This window comes from Pongo pygmaeus, chromosome 10 (assembly GCF_028885625.2).
Source record: "Pongo pygmaeus isolate AG05252 chromosome 10, NHGRI_mPonPyg2-v2.0_pri, whole genome shotgun sequence".
NCBI lineage: Eukaryota > Metazoa > Chordata > Mammalia > Primates > Hominidae > Pongo > Pongo pygmaeus.
The window spans coordinates 97844611-97870087 of record NC_072383.2 but is presented as its reverse complement, the minus strand read 5'-3'; the positions used below and the strand labels follow the sequence as shown (position 1 = coordinate 97870087).

The window sequence follows — 25477 nt, the reverse complement described above, 5'->3', positions numbered from 1 at the left end:
AACTAATGAGTACTAGGCTTAATACCTGGGTGATAAAATAATCTGTTAAACAAACCCCCACGACACACCTTTACGTATGTAACAAACCTGCACATGTACCCCTGAACTTAAAATAAAAATATAAAAAAGGGAGGTTCACTTTAACATCTCATAAAACTAATGTGAGTTTCATGACTTTCCTTCATCTTTCAACTACATCATTAGGAGAGTAAGAGAGGGATAGAAAAAGCTCACTTCTACTAATATTGTATTTGATGAGAATTAGTCACATGGCCCAACCCAAATGCAAGTCAGGCTGGGAAATAAAAGGAAACCTATAGTTATGGTTTTATTGACCACAAAATTGATGTGTGAAACAATTCCATAGAACAGGAGTAGCCAAATATTTTCTCTAAAAAGCCAGACATAATAAATATCTCAAGTGTTGTGGAAAATATGACCTGTGTTGCAACTACTGAACTCTGCAATTATAGTACGAGGGCAGTCATAGACCATAACTAAATGACGGAGCAATGGGTGCAGTTTTGTTCCAATAAAGCTTCATTTTTAGAAATAGGAAGAAGGCCAGATTTGAGCCACGGGCCATAGTTTGCTGACCCTTGCCTTAGGGCATGACTAAGTATAATGCTTCTCATTTTTCATCACCTTTACTGCTATATGATACTGAAGCATAATCATTGGATTGCTCATCTCTTCTTCGAAGCCTCCTGTGCCCCTCCTGTGCATCCTCCCACCTCAAGTCTATATTCATACAGAAAACAGGGACAATGTCTTACTTGTTTTCTTCCTATCACAGTGCTTACATGCATGATATCTGCAGTTTAGTATATGTTCAGCAAATATTTGTAGAATGAATTAATATAGCAAAAAATAGCTTGTTTTCATGATTGTGTAAAACATTGTGTTTTTAAAGCAGTTAGAATCATGGGTGGTCAGGATTCAGAAACATGTATTTAAGAAACATTTAGAAATGGAGGAATCATATATATCATTTGGCTTGACCTTTATAAAATTTATGAGAAGAAACATAGAAATGTGGTCCATTGCCTACACATAAAGTGAAACAGAAACACAACACAATAAAACAAAGCCTAGAATGATGGGCTCCACTGGAGCCAGCGCTATAGCTCATGCCTTTCTAATTGCTGTTATAGAATGTAGTGGAAAGGACATTGAATGTGAAATTGAGATTCAGTAGTCCCAAGGACAAACATTTCATGAGAAACCAAGCCTAATATTAAACCCTGATCTTTTGTATTTCAAAAGCAACTGAGTCCTCTGTGGGTGCTAATTTGAATTCTATTACTGAGTTGATGTGTCATAATAATAAATGACTTGCACTCTCTTGCATAACAACATTTATACCTCTCAATGTCTTTCATAAAAATATTTGGTGAAATATTGGTGAAAGAATAAATCATATTGTGATAATTTACACACCTTATATTTTTTTAAAATACTCTATACTCTGCAGATATTTTCCATATGATTGTCTATTTTAGGTTATAGATTAAGTGATATCTACTTGGAAAAAAATGATAAGCTGGAAGAGACAGCAGTTTGAATATTTTGCAGGAAAATAATCTGTGGAGTACAGTGATTAACACATATTTGAGGGTAACAAAAACATTAATAAACCAAAAGTTAATTGTACTTTGGAGAAAGTAAAGTACAATAAACTTTACCTTATTATAAAAAGTTTACATTTGATCTCATAATTATTATAAGAGATTTTTAATATTTCAGTAATATAAACTAAAAAATAAAAAGTAAGAAAGTTTGAGTTGATTCCTGGGAAAAACACACACATTTGAGAGCCAAAAAACTGCAGTTTTTCTGAAGGACAATGTTAGAAGCTCTGCTAGGCAAGAAAAAAGAGTGAATATCATTAAAACTATGGGGAAAGCCCCAGAAAATTGCTATAGGGAGTAATTCATTACTGACAAAGGGTATAGATTATATCTGCTATTACTCCATGATTTTAACTTTTATGTTTAAATTGACTTTTCTTGCTATTTGGGGATTAATTAAAATTCTTAAAAAAGAAAATCAAAGTTCACTACAAATACCAAGCATATTCTTAGATCCTAGAAAATGTTCCATATAACTTTATTTAATTCTGATGATAAAATTCCAGCATCTTGTACTTGGGAACAATATCTAATGCCACCAATTCCTTGGACTATTTAAAGAATAAAAAAAATGGAACTACCTTAATTATTCTTCTATGTTGTAAGGGCCCTTTTACTATTAGATTGTATATCCTCTGGGTCTGGCAAATGCCAGCTGCTTAATAAATGTTAGTTGAATGAAAGGTGACTTAAAATTGCAACTTTCAAAATTGATTACCAAGAGAAATTTTGTGCACTATATTTTTACAATCTTCTGGGGAAAGCAAATGAAAAGCCTAACCTATCATGTCAACTATGCCATAATATTTTCTCATTAAATAATTTTTTATTATTTAATTCATCAAGAAATTATTTAATGTATCTCTGTAAAGCACAATTATATTTTAAGTATAAAACCCAGATAGTTTTTAACTGAAAAAAAAATTTTCACTTAGATTAAATTGATGGGGAGATTGGGCTGAAGATGAACATGATCATATTAATACTCTCGTCATGCTCATTTATTTTAGCCTAAACAGCGAACATCCATTGTGTCTTCTCTGGATTTTCACCGAATGAATCACAACCAAGAATATTTTGAAATCAACACATCTACAGGGTGCACAAGCTTTACTGCCAGTCCTCCTGCTAGTCCACCCACCTCTTCTGTGGGAACCACAGAAGTCAAGAATGAGGGAACTAACCATACAGGTAAAGCAGTTCACTTTATGCAGCTGTATTTTTTATTTTAAGACTGAAGTCTTTATGAGTTAGAGGAATTAGGAGGAGTCTTCGTACAAATTGCATTGTGTTTTTAGTTCACCTCCATGTGTGGCAATGTAGGGCTTTAAGATTTTTGTCAGTGTGGCTGTAATATTCTTTTTGAATACATGGATGGCCTTTTGGTGTTAGATATTAAAGATGATGATTTAATGTGATTATAGTAGTAAAAATACCAGGGACCCAAAATGTTCTTCCACTGCCATTTACCCCCACCACACAGCGGTATCAACTAATCAATACACAACTTTATTAAGAGCTGCTTTGAAGCTGGAGAACTTACATCAAGGATGTCTGGTAAGAAGGAATTGTACAATGTGGCCTAGGCTGGCTTTCAACCTATTTAAACCACGGTAAACTTGCAGAGGAAGTGTGTTGGGGGAGAAAATGCTGGGTGTAAGGGTAAGATTAAGAAAAATAACACCACCCACTAGTAAAACATACATCGTTCCATGCAGTCAGATTTGCAAAGCTTTATTTGGGGAACAAGGTGCTAACGCCTGGTAAAGCCAAGGGACATACTAGAAATAAGAGAAGTGGGACCCAAAGAATATCCTCCCTTGCCATATAATTTACAATAAGGGTTAAAGGCAAATACAATATGGAGACAAAAGTCTTAATTTTCAATGTTTTATTTGGAAATCAAGAATTGCAATTTGAGGCATACTCATAGGCTGGGTGGTCTTCATTATGTCCAAAGAACAGACGGTTAGAGGTTTTACAAAAAAGGGGAAAGTTACATATTGCTCTTTGAGGAAGTTCATTGGCACTAATAATATGTTGGTGAGCTGGCAAGTTTTGATTGGTAAGTGATGGCTATGGGTAAAATGATTCTCAGAGTTGCAGCAGATTGTTTCAGTAGCTATTAGATAAAACTGGTTTCAGGTTACAGCAGGCAGCTTCAGCAGCCAAGCTCACAGGGAATTACATTCTTGGAACAGTGTTATGTGCCCTAGATGCCTTCTCCCCTTGACCTCTCAACTGTTTTAGTTGGGTATAACAAGAATGACCTAATTCATATGGTCAACTTTCATGTAAGTAAACAATTACTTTCCTTCCAAGAAACACGATTCAAAAACCCAGCCTAGCATTCATTCAGTGAATTCAAATTCTAATTTGAATTTAGAATAATGAAGTGTGGTCTATGTGAGTATTCCATATAATCTTTGTTCACAGTGAGTGTATGAGTATATATGTATGCTCATATACCTACTTAAGTCCTTTAATCTGACTCTACGTTTAAAAGCACTAACACAAACATTCTGGAAATATAGTCAGAGAATTACTTTCCCCTAGGCATAAAGCTAAGATTTTAAAAACAATGACTAATGGGAATGATAAGATTGACATTCTATGGAAGTTATAATCCAAACTTTCATGGAAGCCGGAGTGATATTTATAAAATGTAAATCAAAGCATGTCATTACCATGCTTAAAATGTTCCCATGTCTTCTAATCGCACTTAGAATAAAATCCATCTCCTTACCATATCCAGTGATGCCTAATTTAGCCTGGTTCTTGACTAGCTCTGTAACTTGAATGAACTCATCCTGGACCATACTGGCCTTCTTTGCTGAACATTCTAGCCCTGGGGCTTTTGCACTTTGTTTCCTTCTGCCTGGAATCTCTGCCTTAAAATTTTCATGTGCCTAAGTGTCGTTTAGGTTTTGGTTCAAATGCATTTCCTCACAGAGGCCTTCCCATACCACCCTATCTCAAGTAGATGTCCTCAATGTGATAAGAATTATAACAATAAAAATGCAAAAATAACAATAATAATAAATACTTAAATGACACAATGTATCAGGAACTGTTTTAGGCATTTTATGTATGTCAATTCATTTAAACCTCATGACTGTCATATAAATTCGGTATTATCTGTAGATAAGGAAATACACAAAGAACATAAATAACTAAATAACAGCCCATAATGACAGAGCTGGAAAAAGCTCTGGTATGAACTCAAACCTGGTACTAGAGTTCATGTTTTTAACCATTTTTCTATATCACTCTAGTCACTTCTATCAAATCATCCCATTTTCTTTTATCCATAGCCTTATCTCCATGTAAAATTATATTGATTACTTCTTTACTTATTTCTTATCTTCTTTCTAGAATGTAAGCTGCAATAGTTTGGTCTCTGGCCCATTGTACGCACTGAGGTCAGACTGCCAAAGTTTGATTACTAACTGTGAAACTGAGCCTCTTACCTAGCTATGCGACTTGATCTCTTTATGCTATAGTTTTCTTACTATAGAATTAGATTAACAATGAATTAATTAGATTAACTTACCCTGTACTGTGGTGATGCGTGTAAAGTGACTAACACAGTGCCTGGCAGATAGTTAGTGCTCAATAAATGTTAGTAACTATTAGTAGTAGTAGCAATAACTATGATATTAACATAATTCTTTGTATTCTACATCAATCCTAGCATTCATTCAGTGAGCATTAAAGTGTATTGTCTGCTATGTACTAAATGTAGTTTTATAGGACAGGAGAGATGAGATGTGATTTGTAAAAACAAAAAATAGTGGTATGTGGACCTGGGAAGGGTTCTGGGCATATAATTATTATTCAAACAATATTTATTTGAATGACTAGTTCCAGATTTAAAAACCTAAAATGGGGCAATGACAGATGCTTTGATACTTGCCTTTCAGAATGGCTTTCTTGGTTTTGTTTTAGTTAGTACATTGTTTTGGGGATGATCGATTTTCTGAATATTTTTCAACAGGTAAAAATTGGTTTTCAACAAATTTTTCTGTCTCAGTTGGATAGAAATATTACCTTTTCCCCTTTATTATTTTAATTAAAAGCAATAGAAATTTAGGTCTAGTCCCAAAGCCCTGGTGCCTTTTCTCCACTCTGAAACTGACCACCAGAAGCAGAGGATCAGAACAAATACATTTTGCTGCTGCCAGGAGTTCAGTGGCATCATCCAAAATGTGTGGAGAAATTGTAATCATCAGGGTATTTTCAGGTCTGACCTTTAAACAGAACTGAAATCTAACCTTTTAACAGTTGAAATGGTTTCCAATACCATGTTACAGTGGTTTTTTAAGGTAATATATCACCTCCACATTACATAAACAATTTTAGGATAGACTGATATTTAGTAATAATGTGAAAGCACAATTTGTTTTGCTTTACATTAAAAAAAGGAAAACTTGTAAGGAAGGCATTTGTACTCGCAAAAGTAGCATTTTATTAGCTGTCACATATTTAATTTGTTACGCTTTAAAGACATTGCCACTGGGTATATAAAGAGAATGAGTTCAAGAGTCAGTTCCATCACTAATTTGCTAGATATTTTCCATCAAAACCTTTAACTTTTCTGATATTTAATTTGCTCCTCTGAAAGTGGAAATAATATCTACTCTTTAGGTATTTGTAGTAATAAATGAGTTTATGTTAATACATTTTGTAAACCTTGGCAACTAATATTATTCTTTAATATTGTCACAGTTATTGCTTAATATTATTTTTGTTTTTAATATTATTATTTGAAATCTGTAGTAGCTTTAAGATAGAGGGGCCTATTGTAAGTCTGTATAAGGTATGCCAAGGTAGCTGACCAAGCTTATGCCAAGATAGCTGACCTTTTCTTGACTTAGAAGTATAATTTAAATTTACTGATTAATCTACATTTCATTTTATAAATGATTGCATGCACAAAAAATTAATCTTGACCAAAATGGCATTTAACAGAACAAAGACTAATACATCTTCAAAAATAAATCATATGCTGCAAAACACTTTTAAGTGAACCAATGAATTTATTATAACAGAGGGCCATTTAAAAAGTAGCTTGAATTGTGATTAAAGCTTCAACTTGTGAATCATCAAAAAAGGTTGTTAGAATTAAAAAGCTTTGGTGTTATACAGTCTGGGGAATGACATAAATAGGTTTACATTTAACTAGAAAGTTCACTCTAGTATTAATATGTAGTAGATTTGAGATGAAATGGCATTGGAGAAGGGGAGAAATAGTTTCATAGGAAAGGGAAAATGTAAATTGGTTTAAGAGATACAAGTAAAGAGTAATTAACAAGTCATGGTAATTGGATGTGCAAAGATGAGGGGAAATATTTCAAGGAGGGCTCTAAAGTTTCTAACTTAAGCTGATGAGTGAAAGGTGGATGCTCTTCCTTGAAATGTAGAATATTTGTAGGTAAGAAGAGAGGGTGAGGGATAGATTATGTAAGGCTAATAAGCCATTTCAGGACCTTGGCTTTAACCCAGAGTGATTTTGCTTAGAGCCTATTCAGTTCTTTCAGAAGAAAAGTCACATGATCTAACTTCTTTTATGAGGATTAATCTGGCTATAATGTTGATCATGGATGGGGAGAGGGAACAAGGGTGGATCCAGGAAAGCCAGCTAGAAGGCAATTGCAGCATTGCAGTAAGAGAGGGAAAGCAGCTAAGATCAAAGGTGAATCAGCAGAGTTAGAGAGAAATGGAGAGATGTTGGACATATTTTTAAGGCAGATCCAATGGTATTTCATGGTGGAGTGGACATGGTATATGAGAAAATGAGAAGAATTAAGGATGACTCCAAGACTTTTCTCCTTAACAACTATAAGAATGAATTTCCTATCATTTGACACACAAGAGGTTTGGGGAAGAGAAGGTTTGGTAAACAGTGAGAAAAACCAGGAGTTAATTTTGAGATGCCTACTGAATATCTGAATAGATGTGTCGAGTAGGCAGCAGAAGGTCCAGTCTGCAGATATAAATGTGAACGTCGTCATTATACAGATGATATGCAGCGTGTGTAGAGGAAGAAGACCAATAACTGAGCTGAGCTTGAGGAAGGATGGAATGAAAGGCAGCACCAGCAAGGGAAGCTGAGAAGGAGCAACCTGTTGAGATAGAAGGAAATCTTTTGATGAGAGTCTTGTTCTGAAGTCAGGTGAAGAAAGTTATTAAGAAGGAAAGAGTGATCAACTCTTTATTAAGAAGGAAAGAGGAAAGTTATTAAGAAGGAAAGTTATTAAGAGGAAAGTGTGAAAAAGTTATTAAGAAGGAAAGTTATTAAGAAAATTGTGGTTTTAAGGGAGAATGGGAGGAGAGGACTTAGAGTAATGATGGACTACCCTTGAAGGAATTTCTTCACAGGGGAATTTTTAAGTTACGATGGAGGAGAAAGAGGGGATGATGAATTCTATTATTAACCAAGTGGAGAGATTGGTTTTGGACAGTAGCATGAACAACAGACAGGATGTTTTGGTTGTGGGTGCAAATACTGGCAGGAGATCCATGTGGTGGGAATCTGGGGAAGATCTGTTCTGATAGTTCTCAGTTTTTCTACAAAGTAGAGAGCAGCAGCTTCAGTTGAAAACAGAGACAGAGAAGGAAATGTAGAGTTTGAGGAAAGAGAGGACAGTGTGAAATAGTTGTTTAGAAGAAACAGTGAGTGGACAAAGGAGGTATATGATGTGATCACCTGGCAGCATTAAAGGCCTATTTAAAGTTTGTGTTCATGCATTTGGAATTAGACTATCCAATGTGGTTCTGTGTTTTTCTCCAGCCTATGTCAGCTGGAGGATGCAGGTGCAGAGTATTTGGAGAGTTGAATTTTACATAGGTTGTGGTTTTGCTAAATTGGTATATTGAAGTGATTGAAGAGCAAGGAAATATAAATGCAAGGGAGTGTAATATTTAATCACAGACTTCAAGATGAAAAGGGAAGTGAAAGAGAACAAGGAGATAATTAACACTGAAAAATCAATAAGATCTTAGGATTGGAGATTCCACTGGGGTCAAAGTATTGCTGGAATCAAGGTATTAAAGAAGAGGGTTGGAATAATTGTTGGATTCAGAGAATGGGATGCACAAGGAACTAGGAATGATTATAATTATTGGCAATTGTCTTAAGACCGTGGGAGTGAGCAGCTGAGTTAGCCTCTCCTCCATCAACATATTCTTAAATACTGCAATTAAATCAGTACAACAATTTCCTGGAAGAAATGTTTGATACTTCTGAAGACATAACATTTACTGTGCTCATAATATTTAATCTTTCCATTTGTTTAACATATTATGATATAGATCACCTTTATCTGAGTTCACTTCTTCTATACTTTGTCCCACTCTTCCTTGAGGTGCCAAGGCTCCTCATGTCATTCCCTGGCTGCCAAAGTCTCCCTAAGAGAGGTGTTTCATTCAAGGTCACTTCCCTAAGGGGCTCTCTCTGCACATGGCCACTACGTGTCTCATTCTCATGTGAAACCTTTGAATGATCTGAGAACCCATCTGCTAAGATACTTCAATCTCTTGGGTCCCCTTAATGGTTGCCAGTGTGTTCTTCTTTCCTCGGGTAACAGTTTTTTTAAATAGAGGTGGTGAGGAGCGGTAGAATTCTGGATCTATGTTAAAGGTAGATCTATCTATCTATCTATCTATCTATCTATCTATCTATCTATCTATCTATCTGTCTGTCTATCTATCTATCTATCTATCATCTATCATCTGTCTATCGATTGATCTATCAATCTATCTACATATATATTTGGATGAATTGGATGTAGGATATAAGAAAATAAAAGGGACCAAAGATGTAATTCAAAGATATTTGGTGTTTTGACCTTCGGAAAGATGGAGTTGATATTAGTGGGGATGGGGAAATCTCAGTTTTGAACATTTTAATTTGAAATTCTGTTGGATATTCAAGTAGATATGTAGAGTAGATAGTTGAGATAATGATTTTTTTTCAGTGAGGGAGGGTAGGGTGGGAGGAAGCTATGTGATAATTTTATGCTTATAGAAGTAGAGTATCCATTTTAAAAGACTGAAAAATAGCATCTTAGCCTATCGTGAGTGAATTATGAGTTCTGAACTCTGGATAGTTGTGTTGTGAATTGCTGGGGGAAAAGAAGCTGAGCATCACCAGTAATAACAGGTGTTCTCTATCTTTATAGAAAGCTGTGTCCAAAAAGTTGTTTCCATATGAAGAATTTTGTGCATTAGCGCTTTCTCAAGGGCACCAGCTAGGCAAGTCAACTACTCTGGGTAACTAATTATCTTCAGTTTTGCTAGTAGTTTCAAACAATCACCTCCTGCAGGAGAAAACTGATGGGAGGAGAAAATCCAAAAGGAGTAAAGTGGAAAAGTGCTTCTTTCCAAGTGGGAGAAATAACAAAAACAAAAGCCTGTAAGTGCTTAGCAGCATAGGATGCTTTTCTGCAAAGGAGAGAAAACACTAGAGGAGAACTAAAATTAGAATGGAGAGGGTGGCATAGGCCTCTCACACTGATCAGGGATTGCCAGAAAGGCAAATGAAGGCCTGTGTTTTAATTAGCTCACATGGCCTGGAAATAGACCTCCTGAAGCTGAGACATCATTATTACAGCAGCCACTGCACACAGGCAGCTGAGGGAGGCTTTGGCCTCCAGCCGACAGGAAGGCCAGGAACAGGCTGCTGAGATGACCTCTTAACTCCAAGCTAAGATTCGGGGCGAGCTGATATGGAGAAAGTAAAGGGTTAGAGAGAATGATGCGAGATTACATCTTTGGGACCTGTTTTCCTAAAAATATATACATTAAATATATTAGCTGAGTTATTGATTGGTAAGTTCAGTACTTTCAAAAGACCAGGATTTTAGGTACCCTAGAGGCAAGTATTTTTATATCAAATGCTGCATATAGATGTAATGGTAAATTATATTCTTGTCACTTCTTGATAAATCATGAAATGTGTCTCCTGCACTTTTTCCTGTTTTCCCTGTGGTGTCACATGATGACTTTCACCCAGTGCCTTTGTGACAAATTACACATCAGGTAGAAGGCAAGGTACAGGTTACGAGATGCTTGATGAAGAAAAGTTGATTGCTTTTCAGCACTTATAATTATGAAAATATATAGTTAGATAATGGGGTGATGTTAGTTAGCTAGTGCATGGGACTTGTTATTCCAAATGAAATTAGTTGATATAATACTATTGGCTTACCTAAGCAATATTAAATAAATATGTTTAGTCAGGGTGTGCCATTATGAGAAAGTGCTGTGAGAGTATCTAAAGGGGGTGACTGATCTCATGCCAACAATGAGTGGGGCTCTGAAAGACAAAAAGGAATTAAGTAGGCCAAGGTGGGGAAGGAAAATTATTCTTTAAAGAAGGAATAGCATGTTTTAAAAAATCCCTGTGGTAGAAATTAACGTGAAACTTCAGGTCAGAGAGAAAGGAGAGAAATGACAGGAGTTGAAGCTGCAAAGGGAGTAAAAGCCCAATCAAACCCTTGTAGCTACCTTCAGGATTTTGGTATTTATCCTAAGAGCAATGAGAAGTCATTGATAGGTGTTTTAAGCAAAGAGAGATGATCTGATTTGCATTTTACTGTCTGGTGGCTCTTATTTTCTCTGTGAACTAAGAGCAAGGCTGTCTTTGGAGAGTAACAAAAGAGGGCAAAGATGAGATATTTGAGGAGGATGGAGAAAGTTTGAGTTAGCTTTTTGTTCAGACTCCTAGTGAATGAATGGCTGGTACATGGGGCCTGAGAGACACACAGGAAAAGGGATAATAGGGAGTGGGCATCCCTTCCAGTATACCTGTGGCCTGCAGGTGGCATATTTAGGTCAAGACCATTCTGGCCAGAGCCTGGAGCTCTTTCTGGCTGGTCACCTCAGCTCGCCTCGCACTGGCAAAGTGGTCCCTCTGAGTCTCTGCCAGGTCGGCCATCTGTCTTTCCTAGCCTCTGCAGCGGTCACCTCTCCCCTTGCCAAGCTGGCCCCAGGGCAGCCCAGTTGGCTTTCAGACCAGCTGCCTGCTGAGGCCCCCTTCTGGAGGCTCTAGGTACCTCTGGGTCTCATTCGTAATTTAGGAATATAAGTGGGACTCAGAAAAATTTATCCCCAAAATCTTGCTGGTCCTTACCACAGGGAACTACCAAGTTTAATAGGATGTGGCCCTGCCCAGAATCTAGATGGGATTGGGAACCCAGAGCTCTCTTTTCTAATGTTTGCCGAATACCTATTTATTATGCTACATTCTCTCAAGGCCAGTGCCCAGAAAGGAAAGTTCCAGACACAAATGTAGAACTATTTCCCTATCCTCCCCATCTCATTCAGCCTTTTCCTTTTTGAAATTCTCCAGAAGCTGGTATGTCCTTTCTCTTCTGGGATGGGCTTCCCATTTGTCTATACAATAGATCTTCATACGTCATTCTGATTGGTCTAAAGCAGGACTCTGACTTTTAAGTCTATTGACTTGCTAACCCACCTTTTCTTCTGTGAGGGCATTAGGTACCTTGTCCAGCCCTGGAAGAGGAGCAGTTTCCAGTGAAACACAATTTGAAGATGGAAATATATCAAGTTCTTCTTTAAAAACTACTATCCCTATTACATTAAGCCAGTGCCACTAACTGCGAACTACATAAACATAACATATGCTTAATTAATGTAGCTTCATAAATGCTTAATACATGTGGGCATTATTACTTTTTTATTGCTGTTATTACTAAAGATCTTGGCAACAAGCAGAGCCTGAAATTTTAGAATTCCGTACAAATTGCAGAGCACCCGGGTGCTATGAGCCCAGCCAGGCACCAGAGTCTTAAATTCACAAAATTGCCTGGAACAAGCAGGTCAACCTGCTGATGAGCAGAGCTGAAAATTCTGTCTGCTCTGTGCCCCAGTTTTATGTATCCTGGGGTGGGAAGGTGTATCACTGCTGGGGACAGCCAGAGTCCTACAAGCGCTAATCCTTCCAAAATTACAGCAGAGGCAAGGGAGCAGTAGTTTCAGAGAAATTTTGTGTTGAAAATCTGTTTTTTTTAAATTGATTTTTTATTAACTCAGTTTTCTCTTGCTTTAACTTCTGTTAATGCACGTGAAAATATAACAGATTTGTTAGCTGAAATTTTCTTTGAAATTCAAATTTATTGCTGTATATATCTTCTCTCTAGTTATCTTGTCATTTTTAGTTTACTTAATAGTTTTTCTCTCCTGACTTTCTCAACTAGGATGTTTATATCTCTTGAAAAATCTCCCTGCATATTAGTTATATTTGTGTGATATATGTGTGATCATTAAAGTTAAAAATAAAGCTGTGAGAGAAAAGCTTACGGTAATTGAAAAATTGAAACAAAAGGAGGAAAAGAGTCTTTTGGTATTCCCAGGTTGGTGCTATGGAGAAAATCCCCTCCTTCCCCCTAGTTGAAAACAGTTTTCAAACTACAAGTCCTTTTTCTCTATTCAGATCTTCTATCTGTACAGTCTTCTTTGGGGAGAACATTTTCCCCTCTTGCTCTCTGCACTTGTCTATATTGGGTGGGTACCTCATGTGTTTACCTGGGGCCAGGCCCTTCAAACACAGACTTCACTTTTAGGTGTCATGCCACAATGAGCCAGCCTGTGACAGAACTTGTTCCAGACATTCTCCCCAGTTACTTCTACCTACTGGATAGACTAATTGTTCCTTGCCTCTCCTAGACTCTAGTGACCTCAACTCTTCAAATCTATCATTGGCAGGATTCTAAGAAGGCTGCGACCCTGCTCCCTGTCTCCATGCCTTTGTATAAGGTCCTTCTTTTGAGTGTGTGTGGGGCCCATAACTTGCTACCAGCCAAATGGCAAAGGTGATAGGATATAACTCCCAGATGTTTTAGGGCAAAGGTGAATGGATTGTGCAGATATAATTAAGGTCTCCAATCACTGGTTTTAAGTTAATCAAAAGAGAGATGAACTGATAATAAGGTGTTTCCTTAAATTTCGGGCATAGAAGTTAGCAACTTGATGCAGCTGAATTTCTCTCTCTTTGTTGCTAGCTTTGGAGAATAAACCACAAGAGCTCTACAGCTGCAAGGAAGCAAATTGGGCCAACAGTCTGTGAGCTTAGAAAAGGACCCTGGCCCTCAGATGAGAGCTGGAGCCCCGGCCAATATCTAAATGAGACCCTGAGCAGAGGGCCCAGTTAAGCCACCCAGACTCCTGACTCTTGTAAACTGTGAGATAATAAATGCATGCTCTTGTAAGCCACTAAGTTCGTTGTGACACATTATGAAGAGACAGAAAACAAACATATCCCATGCTCCTTTGATTTTAGAAAGAGAGTGTCTGTCCCTCTCTCCATCTGCTCTGGCCTCAAGGTACCTCTCCCATCAATACCAGTCCCTTGATCTTTTTGAGATTACACAATAAAGAGGGAAGGATTTTAAAACTGTCACCTTTGCCCCACATCCCCAAGCTCAACTTAACCACTTATGCAATTTTCTATCATACCATTCCCAAAATACCAACTTTTACTTTAATAGGTACTAAATTATAAAGCTAAAGCTCTGATAATGAAATCTTAAGACATAAGACAGAGGGTGGGAGACTATATTAGGGATCATCCAGACCTAAATAAACTATTGATGTCTCTCATTTAGGCTTCCCACCTCCAGGACTTGGCAGCCTCTTAAAGCTAACAGAGTTCTTTTTTTATTTTTATTTTTTAAAAAAGGATATCTGATCATGCCATTCCGCTGTTTAAGAACATCTTATGCTTTGTCCCTGCTTAATAACCTTTATATAAGAATATCCAAATGTCTTAGCATGCTCAACACAGTCCTTGATAATTTGGATATAACTTCCTATTCACCTCTATCCAAATATATCATGGACATCTAAGTATGTTGTTCTTAGAGTTCATGGCTCCTTGTTTTAAGTACTTTTTCATCATCTTGGAATGCCTTGGCATCTAATCTACTTGGTAAATTACAATTCTTATATGAATTGCTAAAGACAACTGTTTTAGTTCGTTCGGGCTGTTATAACAAAATACCGTAAACTGGGTAACTTACAAACCACAGAAATTTACTTTCCCGCAGTTCCAGAAGCTGGGGAGGCCACACTGAGGCACCAGCAGATTTGGTTCTGGTGAGAGCGCACTTTCTGGTTCATAGACGGAGCATTTTCTCTGTGTTCTCACACAGTGGATGGGGCAAAGTCCTTGGGCTTCTTTTTTTTTTTTTTTTTTAAGACAGAGTCTCACTCTGTCGCCCAGGCCGGAGTCGCCGCAATCTTGGCTCACTGCAATCTCCGCCTGCCGGGTTCAAGCAACAAGCCTGCCTCAGCCTCCCGAGTAGCTGGGACTACAGGCACACACCACCGCATTTGGCTAATTTTTTGTATTTTAGTAAAGATGGGCTTTCACCATGTTGGCCAGGATGGTCTCCATCTCCTGACCTTGTGATACACCTGCCTTGGCCTCCCAAAGTGCTGGGATTACAGGCGTGAGCCACTGCGCCCAGCCAGGCTTGTTTAATAAGGGCACTAATCGCCTTCATGAGGGCTCTGTCCTCATGACCGAATCACCTCCCAAGTGCCCCACTCCTAATCCCATCATCTTGGGAGTTACTATTTCAACATATGAATTTTGGGAGGATACAAACATTATGTCCATGCCAGTAACCTCCTTTGTGAAGCCTTCTTTAACTCCACCAATGCTTGCATCCATACTCCCCCTAGCGTTCTTCACATGCTTTGACTATTGCATCTCTTAAACAAAAGTATTTACATGTCTGTGAGCTCCTTAAATGCAGGGACCATGTCTCAAATAAAATGTATCCCTAGTGCCCAGCATGATGACTGACCTTATAATAGGTGCTCAATAAATGGCAAATTATTGAATCACTGAAAGAATATTTGCTTTGCTGGGATTCTGCCACCTGTGTGCCTATTGCTATGTATGTAGTAAGGTGAGCTCTGTAGTTTTTTCTGAACTACATTGCTTTCTTCGGAACCATGAGCCTACCTTTCATTCGTTATTTCATAAGTTGCCTCAGGGATATATGTCATTTTTAATGTAAATTTTTGTTACATAACTGATCTGATTTTACAGATGAAAAGATTGCAGTTATTTACATGAGGAAGATAGTCATTTTTCTTAGACATTTATAAAGTAATTGGCCCAGCATTTACAAAATCATTAATTTCACTCTAGAAAGCCATGTATCTAATAATGTACAATAATTTATAATTTTCTTCCCCTTTAGTGAACAAGTATCTAAGCCTTGACTTTGAAAATAACAGTAAAAACTTGAGTGATCCCTGTTCTTTCACGAGGTCAAAACAAAACATAGCATGACTTTTTTTTTCTTTCCTGTAACTGACTTTTTCTTCACCACTGATTTTGTTACTTTCTACATGAGCCATTTATGAGGTTGGGAATCTTGTATTAGGGCCTGGAGGATTGAAGAGAATGAGACCTTTCTACATATTAGTGATGATCAGAATCCAGTGTACGGAATGAATACCACTGACAGAATTCTAACATCTAACAATGCGTTCACACAGTCTAGAGTGAACTCTCACTTACACGTGTAGGTGAGTTTTCCATAGCATAGTTCCCCTGTGCTATAGTAGAAAAACTAATGGAGTGTTATTAGGAAGGCACATATGCTACAAAGAATCAACATTTATTCCGGAGTCAAAGATGTAATTTTTGTGTTATCTGCTTTTTTGGATCTGAATCAGGTCTATTGTATGTCTGTGTTCTCTCTATTAGCACAGATGTCTGGGTTCTATTTTATTAACTCGGATAATCAGGAGTTGACTATGGAAAGCTAATAATAGATTTCAGATTTCCTTCTGAAAAGCACATAAGCACATGTGAAAGGAAGCACTATTAACTAAACAAACCTCTCGGTTCCTAGTGATTAGCATTTTGACAAGCTGTTGTTTTAGATGAACAATTTAGATCACATATTACATAATTTCAAAGCATTTTTAATATATCTTTCAGATCTTAGTAATAAGTAAAAAGTACTTATTTTATTTAAATTTGAAGGAAGTGTTCAGGTCTGTTTTAGTCTCCTTAGCATATTTTCTAGTCCATTGATATGTTCTTGGCCATTGATATGCAGCTGCGTTTTATTTCTATTATTAGTTATGATTTTCTAGAACAGGGGAACATTACAATAAATACTATGTTAAGTTCTCTAAGCTAAGTAGTTTGCTACTAACAACATGTTTGTTCCCTGAGGTTGCCTTATATCAAATTAAAACTGGAATATTAAATTTGAAGTGAACCTGAATCATTTCCCTATATCTCATATTTAGCATATTCCTTTCAGGCAATAATTATTTGTACTTTAAAAATTATTATTATTATTACTTTTGACACAGTCTCACTCTGTTGCCCAGGCTGGAGTGCAATGGCACAATCCTAGCTCACTGCAGCCTCCGCCTCCCAGGTTCAAGCAATTCTTGTGCCTCAGCCTCCTGAGTAGCTGGGACTACAGGCACGTGCCACCACGCCCAGCTGATTTTTGTATTTTTAGTAGAGATGGGGTTTTGCCATGTTGGCCAGGCTGGTCTCGAACTCCTGACTTCAAATGGTCCACCCGCCTCGGCCTCCCAAAGTGTTGTGATTACAGGCGTGAGCCACTACACTCAGCCTATTAGTTGCACTTTAAGATTAATCTTAAATATATTAATCTAAAACCAAACCTCTATTACTGGGCAAGAGCTGATGTCATATGTTCATAATACTATCTTAGCAACTTTAAGCATATGAGCTACTGTGGTTGGGGCCTCAATTGTTGCTGTTTATAAATAAAATATAAAACTATAAACACTGAACAAAAATTAGTTGTATTATCAAATTTTCTAAAAAAGCCAGAGAGAGTAAGTTCATTCATTCATTTAACAAATATTCATTTAGTACTTATAAAATGTTAATATCCAGGCAAGATACTGGAAATAATATAATAGTGGGAAGACATGCTCGCCTCTCACAAAAACTTTGTGGTAAAAAAAAAATTTTAACCTAATGTTATTATAGTAAGTACAATATGAACCTAGTTATAGGAGCACATAAATCTGGTCAGGAGAATCAGAGATGGTTTCACAAAATGAGTGATGCTTGTCCTGTGACTTGAAGTATTAATCAGATAGATATTGAAGGAACATGGTGAGGAAGGAGAGAGAGAGGAGAGGAGAGGAGGGGAGGGAGAGGAGGGGAGGGGAATGAGAGGAGGGGAGGGGAGGGAGAGGAGGGGAGGGGAATGAGAGGAGGGGAGGGGAGGGGAGGAAGAGGAGGGGAAGGCAGGGCAGGGCAGGGAAGGGAAGAGGAGAAGAGCCTTTGGAATCGCAGAAATTCCTACTTAAGTCTTTATGTTGCCACTTACTATGAAAAATGATCTTTAGGTAAATGACAGTCTTTCAGAGATTCTTCTTCTATTTTTCAAGATAATACAGATGGCAGTATCTAGCATAAAGCTTTGCACATGGTAGGCTGTCAGTACACATTAGTCGTCCTCAGCTTCATTGAGCCTCATGACAATTTTGATGGTAGGTAGGACAAACGGTATTGTCAACATTTTAAAGATTACATTTAAAGAGTAGGCTCACCGTGGTTAGGAAACTTGTTTATAGTCACACAACCAATAAGTTAGTGGAAGAGCCTGGACTAGACCTCTTCCCACTATACTGCAACAAGGATTCCAGGCTTTTTTAATTCTTGTAATTATTTACTCAGTCAATAAATATTTCTTGAGCTTCTATGCATCAGACACATTACTATATACAGATAATACAGTGGGGAGCAAACAGACAAAATCTCTGCTCTCTTTGAGCTGAGAGTTCATTAGAAAATGCTGATGTTATACCAGCAATTTCTCTCTTATTTTGAGGGTCTCACTGTGTTGCCCAGGCTGGAATTCAGTGGCGCGATTACAGCTCACTGCAGCCTACAACTTCCAGGCTCAAGTAATCCCCCAACTTCAGCCTGTTGAGTAGCTGAGACTACAGGCATGTGACACCATGCCCAGCTATTTCTTTTCTTTTCTTTTTTTTTTTTTTTTTTTTTTTTGGTAGAGATGGGGTTGCACCACATTACCCAGGCTGGTCTTGAACTCCTGGCTCAAGTGATTTACTTGCCTCAGCCTCCCAAAGTGCTGGCATTACAGCCATGCGCACCGCACTCAGCCTATGCCAGCAATTTCAATGAATCCTAATGACTGTTATGCAAGGACACATTTAGGTGATCTGGGGGAGTGTATGGCAAGAAGGCATTTTTAATCAAGGGCATCGGGAAAGACCTGTAAAGGGAGGTAATATTTTGCCAAAACCTGAAAAGTGAGCAGGAATGATATGATCACAAAGGAGGGGAGATTATTCCAAACAGTGGCAGGTTTGGCAAAGATATAAATGAGAACATGATACGGTCAAGGAACTAAAACTGATTTGTAAGAGCAAGATCAAAGAATGGCGAGAGGTGACTGCAGAGACTGGCAAGGGCCAGGTTGTAGAGGGCTTCATAAGCCATTTTAAAGAGTCTGGATTTTATTCTACAGGCAACGTCTGCTGCATTTTCATCGCCGCATAAATAAGCCTAACCACAGGGTAAATCGGGTCTGAAATCTGGCTCTTCTCTGCTTATCCCATAGTAGGGGCAGTTACCTTTTTTTCAAATTTCTCACAGAGGCTCATATAGGCTTGTGTTGGTCTTGGCGGGAAACCATCTGAGGTTTAGGCAGCAGAATGATATCTGATTTGTATGTTACCATGTTCACGCTAGCTGTGCTGTAGCTTTGCCTAGAGGGGGCAACCAGGATAAGTGAAACTAGTTGGTACAGGTAAGTCAGTGGCAGCTTAGATCAGGCTGTATCTCTGGGAAAGGACAGAGGAGAGATGTCTAAGCTGTAGAATTTACTAGGCTTTTGATTGACTGTGAAAGCTAGAAGGGAAGTGGGTGGAAGGGGGCAGGGAGGCTGCTTACTCTCCTGGCTTGAGCAGGAAACCTTAGGGGCCTCAGGTATAATATATCTAAGACTTCAATGTTGAGCAAAAACTACTGTAGTGATTCCGTGATGGGAAGGTATCAAAATCACTTGGAACAGAGGGCACAATAAAAGCATTTAAAAGTTTTTTGGGGCCAGCAGTCATGACATTACACTTAAAGGGATGGCTTGCTTTTGTGCACTCTCTCTCTCTCGCTTTTTTTTTTTTTTTTATTATATACAGAGTCCCACTCTGCAACCCAGGCTGGAGTGCAGTGGTGTGATCTCAGGTCACTGCAAACTCCATCTCCCAAGTTCAAGCGATTCTTGTGCCTCAGCCTCTGGAGCAGCTGGGACTACAGACATGTGCCGCTATGACTGGCTAATTTTTGTCTTTTTGGTAGAGACAGGGTTTTGCCATGTTTACCAGGCTGGTCTCGAATTCCTGGCCTCAAGTGATCCAACCACCTTGGCCTCCCAAAGTGCTGGGATTACAGGTGTGAGCCACTGCCCCTCTTTCTTTTTTTCCTTTCCAGAAAAGCTGCATCTCTTTGATATGCTCATTTTACTTCTTAGGACTCTGTATATTTCGATTTTGCTAAGTTTGTTCTAAAGGGACATTAGTTGTTACCTGACTTTAGTTTTAATTTAAAAGGTGTAGGGAACTGTAATTATGAAAGTGATTGGACATGGGGGCACCTGATTCATCTCCCTGAGTGGCATTATGACTCACCTTCGTTAAAGCAGTTTTGCTTTGCCTGATGCCTTATTGGTTTGAATTTTCTCTACCCTGTGTGTGAACAATAAGATATGTTTCTCTCATGGGTCATTCACTGCTCTTCATCTCTACTATGAGTCAGATGTTTTGCATTTCAAAACATTATTCTGCCTATAATTTCCCTCTTTATAAATTATGCAGAAAATTTCTACCAACAACAGATTCTTATTTACTGACTTTTTAGATTTGTATCTGTAAAACATGTCCTAGTTGCTTTGCCATAATTTAGTGAGCAGTTCTGTGGACAACAACAATTAAAATGAGGTACTGTTTTGTTTTATCATTATTGTCTAAACATCAAGGTGTCTCATTAGTTAAGAGCATAATCATCTGTAAGTAAATCCAAATAGTGACGATTAAGCCATGTGAAAGGCTTTGTTCATTCTTTGCTTCTAGTTGCAGTCGGTTTTCCTCCTTTCACATTCAATCCCCTAGAAAGAGCTGTCTACACTTCCTGGACTCACTTTTGGATCTCTCAGTCATTCCTGAAAATTACTCCACTCTTGCACTGAAGTCTCAGTTAGGTCACCAGAACTGCCTTTTCCTAAATGCAATGGACAAAGTCTTTATTTTACTTGACCAGTCTGCTGCACTTAACCCTTGAAACCCTCTGCATGTGCCCTCCACTCTCCTGGTCTTCCTTCTACCTCTTCAGTCTCCCTTTGTGAGCACCTCCACCTTGGCCTCCTCCTAAAAGGTACTGTTCTTCACAGCTCTAGATGGAATTCTTGTCTTATTCTACACACTGCCTTGGATGATCTTAGCCACTTATATGGCTTTATTGCCAAAGCACTTACTGATAATCCTCAAAGTTTTATCTCCAGCCTAAGCTGGAATTCCAAATCCCTGAATTCATCTTTCTTTTGACCATTCGACTTGGTTGTCCCAAAGGTACTTCAAAGTGAACATGTCTGTATTTGTTTCATAAGGATGCCACAAAAAGTATCACAAACTGGGTGGCTTGATACAACAGAAATTTATTTTCTCACAAGTCTGGAGCCTGGAAGTCTGAAATCAAGGAGTCAGGAAGACCATGCTCCCTCAAAGTACACTAGGAAAGAATCCTTTCTTGCCTCTTCCAGCTTCCAGGTGTTCCTCCACTTGTGACAGCATAACTTCAATCTCTGCCTCTGTTTTCTCATGGACTTCTTCTCTGAGTCTCTGTGTCCTCTCCTATTCTTATAAGGAGGCCAGTCATTGAATTCGGGGCCCACCTTTGTTTATTGGTTTTGCTTTTATTGTAAATTCATGAACTTCATGGTGACAGAGATTATGATGTCTACTGGAATCTCTAGCACCTATTATGGTGTTAGTAAATGAAGTGTTGCCTAATAAATGTTTGTTGTAGAGCATGAGGAAGGAAGGAAGGAAGGAAGGAGGGAAGGAAACTGATCAACAAGAATTAATCTGAAAATTGGATAAACAAGCCAAAATAAGTTTAGGTGTGGCTAAATGTAATTTTTTTCTAATCGCTATATTAAGAAAATACATTAAGAATCAGTGAAATCTTAAGCTAATTTTAAATCATCCTTTATATTCCAGCAAAAATCCATGGTTCCCATGGATTCTGGAAAATACAATTATGGTTTCCCATTGCCTATTTAACAACTGACTCTTTTTAGCCTTCTTTATTAATTAGAAAAAAAAGTTCCTGCCTTTCTTGATGCCACAGGATGTGATGTTTCCTAAATATTTCTAGAACATGTTTCTAAAAACTACAAAATTAAGCAATTAAAAGCATTGTAGTTCAAAAAAGTTTTTTAGCTATTTATAACCTAACAAAATATATTTTCTAGGTGTCAGCCTGCAAGAATGAAAAGAAGCACCGTTTGTAATTTATATCTGCTTACTTTTATAAAAACATTTGAGCAGCTCTACAAATATAGCTGGTGAAAGCTCTGATTGAATATTTAGGCAACCAATAAATTAAAATGGACCAGACATGCAGGGTTGTATCTACTTTGCCTACATTAAGAAATCCTCACATGAGAGGATCTGTGATAGACCTCTGAGATTGTAATTATTGAAAATGCCCTTGGTTCAACTAAGTCAGACAAGGTCATATCAATGCTGATGAGAACAAGAGTGGAAGTGCCTCATTTTCCCACAGCATTCATTATGTAGACAAATAAGGATTACTCCAGGGAGTTAACTGTATTCTTTACAAGAAGGCAAGTTCACAAAAGAGACTCTAAGTCTTGATATTTTGCTCTATTTTGCATTAGTGCTATTTGATGGTATGAAATTCATACAACTTTCAGAACACATAATTATAATATTCACTAATTAAACAGAAAAAGTCAATCAAATTAGATACAGCTAGGAAAATGTCTTAGCATAACCCAGTAGTCTGCCTAGATTTATTGTCATTAAATTATTGTAAGTAGACACTAGGATTCACAACTTAGTGTTTATTATCCTTCATCTATTTTTAGTTTATTTTGACAAATGACAGAAGATTCTAGCTTTACTATGTTGTACTTGTGTAATCACTTCCAAAGTCTTCTGTAGCAATTTTCTTCACTCAACAAGATTCATTTTTGAACTCCCAGTAATTTGAGAGGAGTTAAAAGTCGTCATTATCAATTAGATTTTTGTAGGTAAATTATCTCTATAATTATTACGAACTTTTCTAAATGTTTTGCATATTCTCACTAATTTAATTCTCACAACATCCCTAGGTAAGTACTATTGTCATGTCTGATTTACAGATGGGGGATGAAAGCACAGAGCATATAACTGACTTGCCTTCATTCATAGAACTAGAGGTGAGTGGAGCTATGATTTGATTCCATCCATTCTGACTCAGGGCCTGCACTTTGACCAACACATTATTCTGCCTCTCAATTATCTCTTTATATCATATTTGTGATATACTTTAGAAAGTACATACCACTTTCGCTTATTAAAATTATTATTAATCCATATACACTAGATCTTTTATTTTGTAATTCTTAGTCTGTAAATAGATCTCGAGAAGCAAACCTTTTATTTCTCTAATTAAGTTAGGTCCTTTTGCAGTTGAGTCTCCTTAAGTCAGTTTCCTTAAGCAAAGCACTCAAGTACTGTTCCTCTTGGTGCCTCCCACATATCCGTCATGTAAAGGCCAGACACATATGTTAACCACAATAGATGCTTCCATTACAAATGGATGGAAGAGTATAGGTACATAGAAGTCACTGGCCAATAGAAATTCTGAAGTCCAGCCAGGTACATGTTGCCAGTTTTGTAAGTAGGGTTTGGTTCTACTCTCTGAGAGTTGGCCATGGCTTTTGGCTCTGCCCTCTGGAGTCTTACTTTCTTTGAGTAATCTTTTCTTTATTGTTATAATAAGTGACCTATGCATAAAACTAAATCTTCTCAGTTTGCTTCCTGCCTATAGCAGTTCTAGAATTCAGACGCTTCCTTTCATTTTGTACTGTCTCTTTTTCTTTTTTTCTTTTTTCTTTTTTTTTTTTTTTTTTTTTTTTGAGACGGAGTCTCACTCCGTTGCCAGGCTAGAGTGCAGTGGCATGATCTCGGCTCACTGGCTCACTGCAACCTCCGCCTCCCAGGTTCAAGCGATTCTCCTGCCTCAGCCTCCTGGGTAGCTGAGACTACAGGTGCATGTCACCACGCCCAGCTAATTTTTTGTGTTTTTAGTAGAGGTAGGGTTTCACCATGTTGGCCAGGATGGTCTTGATTTCTTGACCTCATGATCTGCCCATCTCGTCCTCCCAAAGTGCTGGGATTACAGGCATGAGCCACCGTGCCCGGCCTTCTCTTTTAAACTGGCAGTGTTTTCAGCAACACAATTCTTAAGAACTTCGTGGGTTTTCTATGAATCTCATTGGGTTTCAGTCTATTAAACAAAAGCCACAGTCACAAATCTCTTTAAGATAATCCATTCTCTATTTTGTGTTCCCTGTGAGTCTGATGAAAGATACCTCCTTAGAGTCTTAGAAACCCTATATTGTTTAACAGGGAGGACCTATGAGGCATGTTTTTAAGATCCTCAGAGAGCCTTTTGTGGTTCTTAAATGATCTATGAGGTATAGCCTTAGATCTTTTTGAAGTCTTCACAAATGATCTTATAGTCCCACCCTGGATTTGATCTTTGACTTGAGGCTCTCTTTTAATTAATGAATTGTTTTCCATCTGGAGAGGCTAGGAATGGCCTGAGTATTCCATCTATAAGGTGAAAGTTGTACTACCTTTTCTGACCTAGCTTAGGAAGTCTTGTGTTGTTGTTACAAGCAAGTCACAAACCTGTCCAGGTTTAAGGGGGCAGGAATCAGATTGTATTTCTTAATGGGAAATTTACAAGATTCTAGAAGAAAGTATGGGATGGGAGATATTGTTGTAGCCATCTTAGGAAAATAAAGTCAAACTAAAAAAACACTAATGTGATTAAACATTTTTAAACATAAACAAATGGTTCACTGGTACTTAAACATGCAAATGCCTTCAATGTAGCTTGAAGAAAATATACACTCTTTTTCTTTTGCTTTTGTCTAAACAGTTTTTGAAACTTAGCTTCTGCAGTTGCTTTTTAAAAGCTTAAAAGATTTATTATGACTGAATGCTTTGTACTAGTCACAATTTGTTGGCAAAGAACACTTTTATGGTAGTTTAATTATTTTTGCTCTGAATATTTTTTTAAGTTTTTATATTGTGGAAATCTTACTGATGTTCCTAGGAAATAAAACTGTCTACAGTGTTTTCTGCAGTGTTTCTTCAGATACTGCTAGCCACACAAAAGCCAGAGTATAATAGAAACCGCATTTTGTTCAAGAATTATATGCTGAAGAATAATGACCAATTCCCTTAACCTTTCAACATTTTGGTTAACTCAAGCTCACACCTGTAATCCAGCACTTTGGGAAGCTGAGGCGGGCAGATCACAAGGTCAAGAGATAGAGACCATCATGGCCAAGATGGTGAAACCCCGTCTTTCCTAAAAATACAAAAATTAGCTGGGCCTGGTCGCGCGCGACTGTAGTGCCAGCTACTTGGGAGGCTGAGGCAGGAGAATCGCTTGAACCTGGGAGGCGGAAGTTGCAGTGGACCAAGATCGCACCACTGCACTTCAGCCTGGTGACACAGCGAGACTCCATCTCAAA

At 37.8% G+C, this 25477-nt stretch overlaps 1 protein-coding gene across 6 annotated transcripts in view; it reads left to right on the top strand.

Annotated features, from left to right (window-relative positions):
* Nucleotides 1–25477, top strand: part of ANKS1B (ankyrin repeat and sterile alpha motif domain containing 1B) — a 1280047-nt gene that overhangs the window by 602973 nt on the left and 651597 nt on the right. For all 6 annotated transcript variants that reach the window (XM_054442265.2, XM_054442272.2, XM_054442264.1 and 3 more), the window contains exon 12: nucleotides 2642–2822. In XM_054442265.2, the coding sequence (XP_054298240.1) occupies nucleotides 2642–2822 (181 nt within the window). The remainder of the gene's footprint in view (nucleotides 1–2641; nucleotides 2823–25477) is intronic.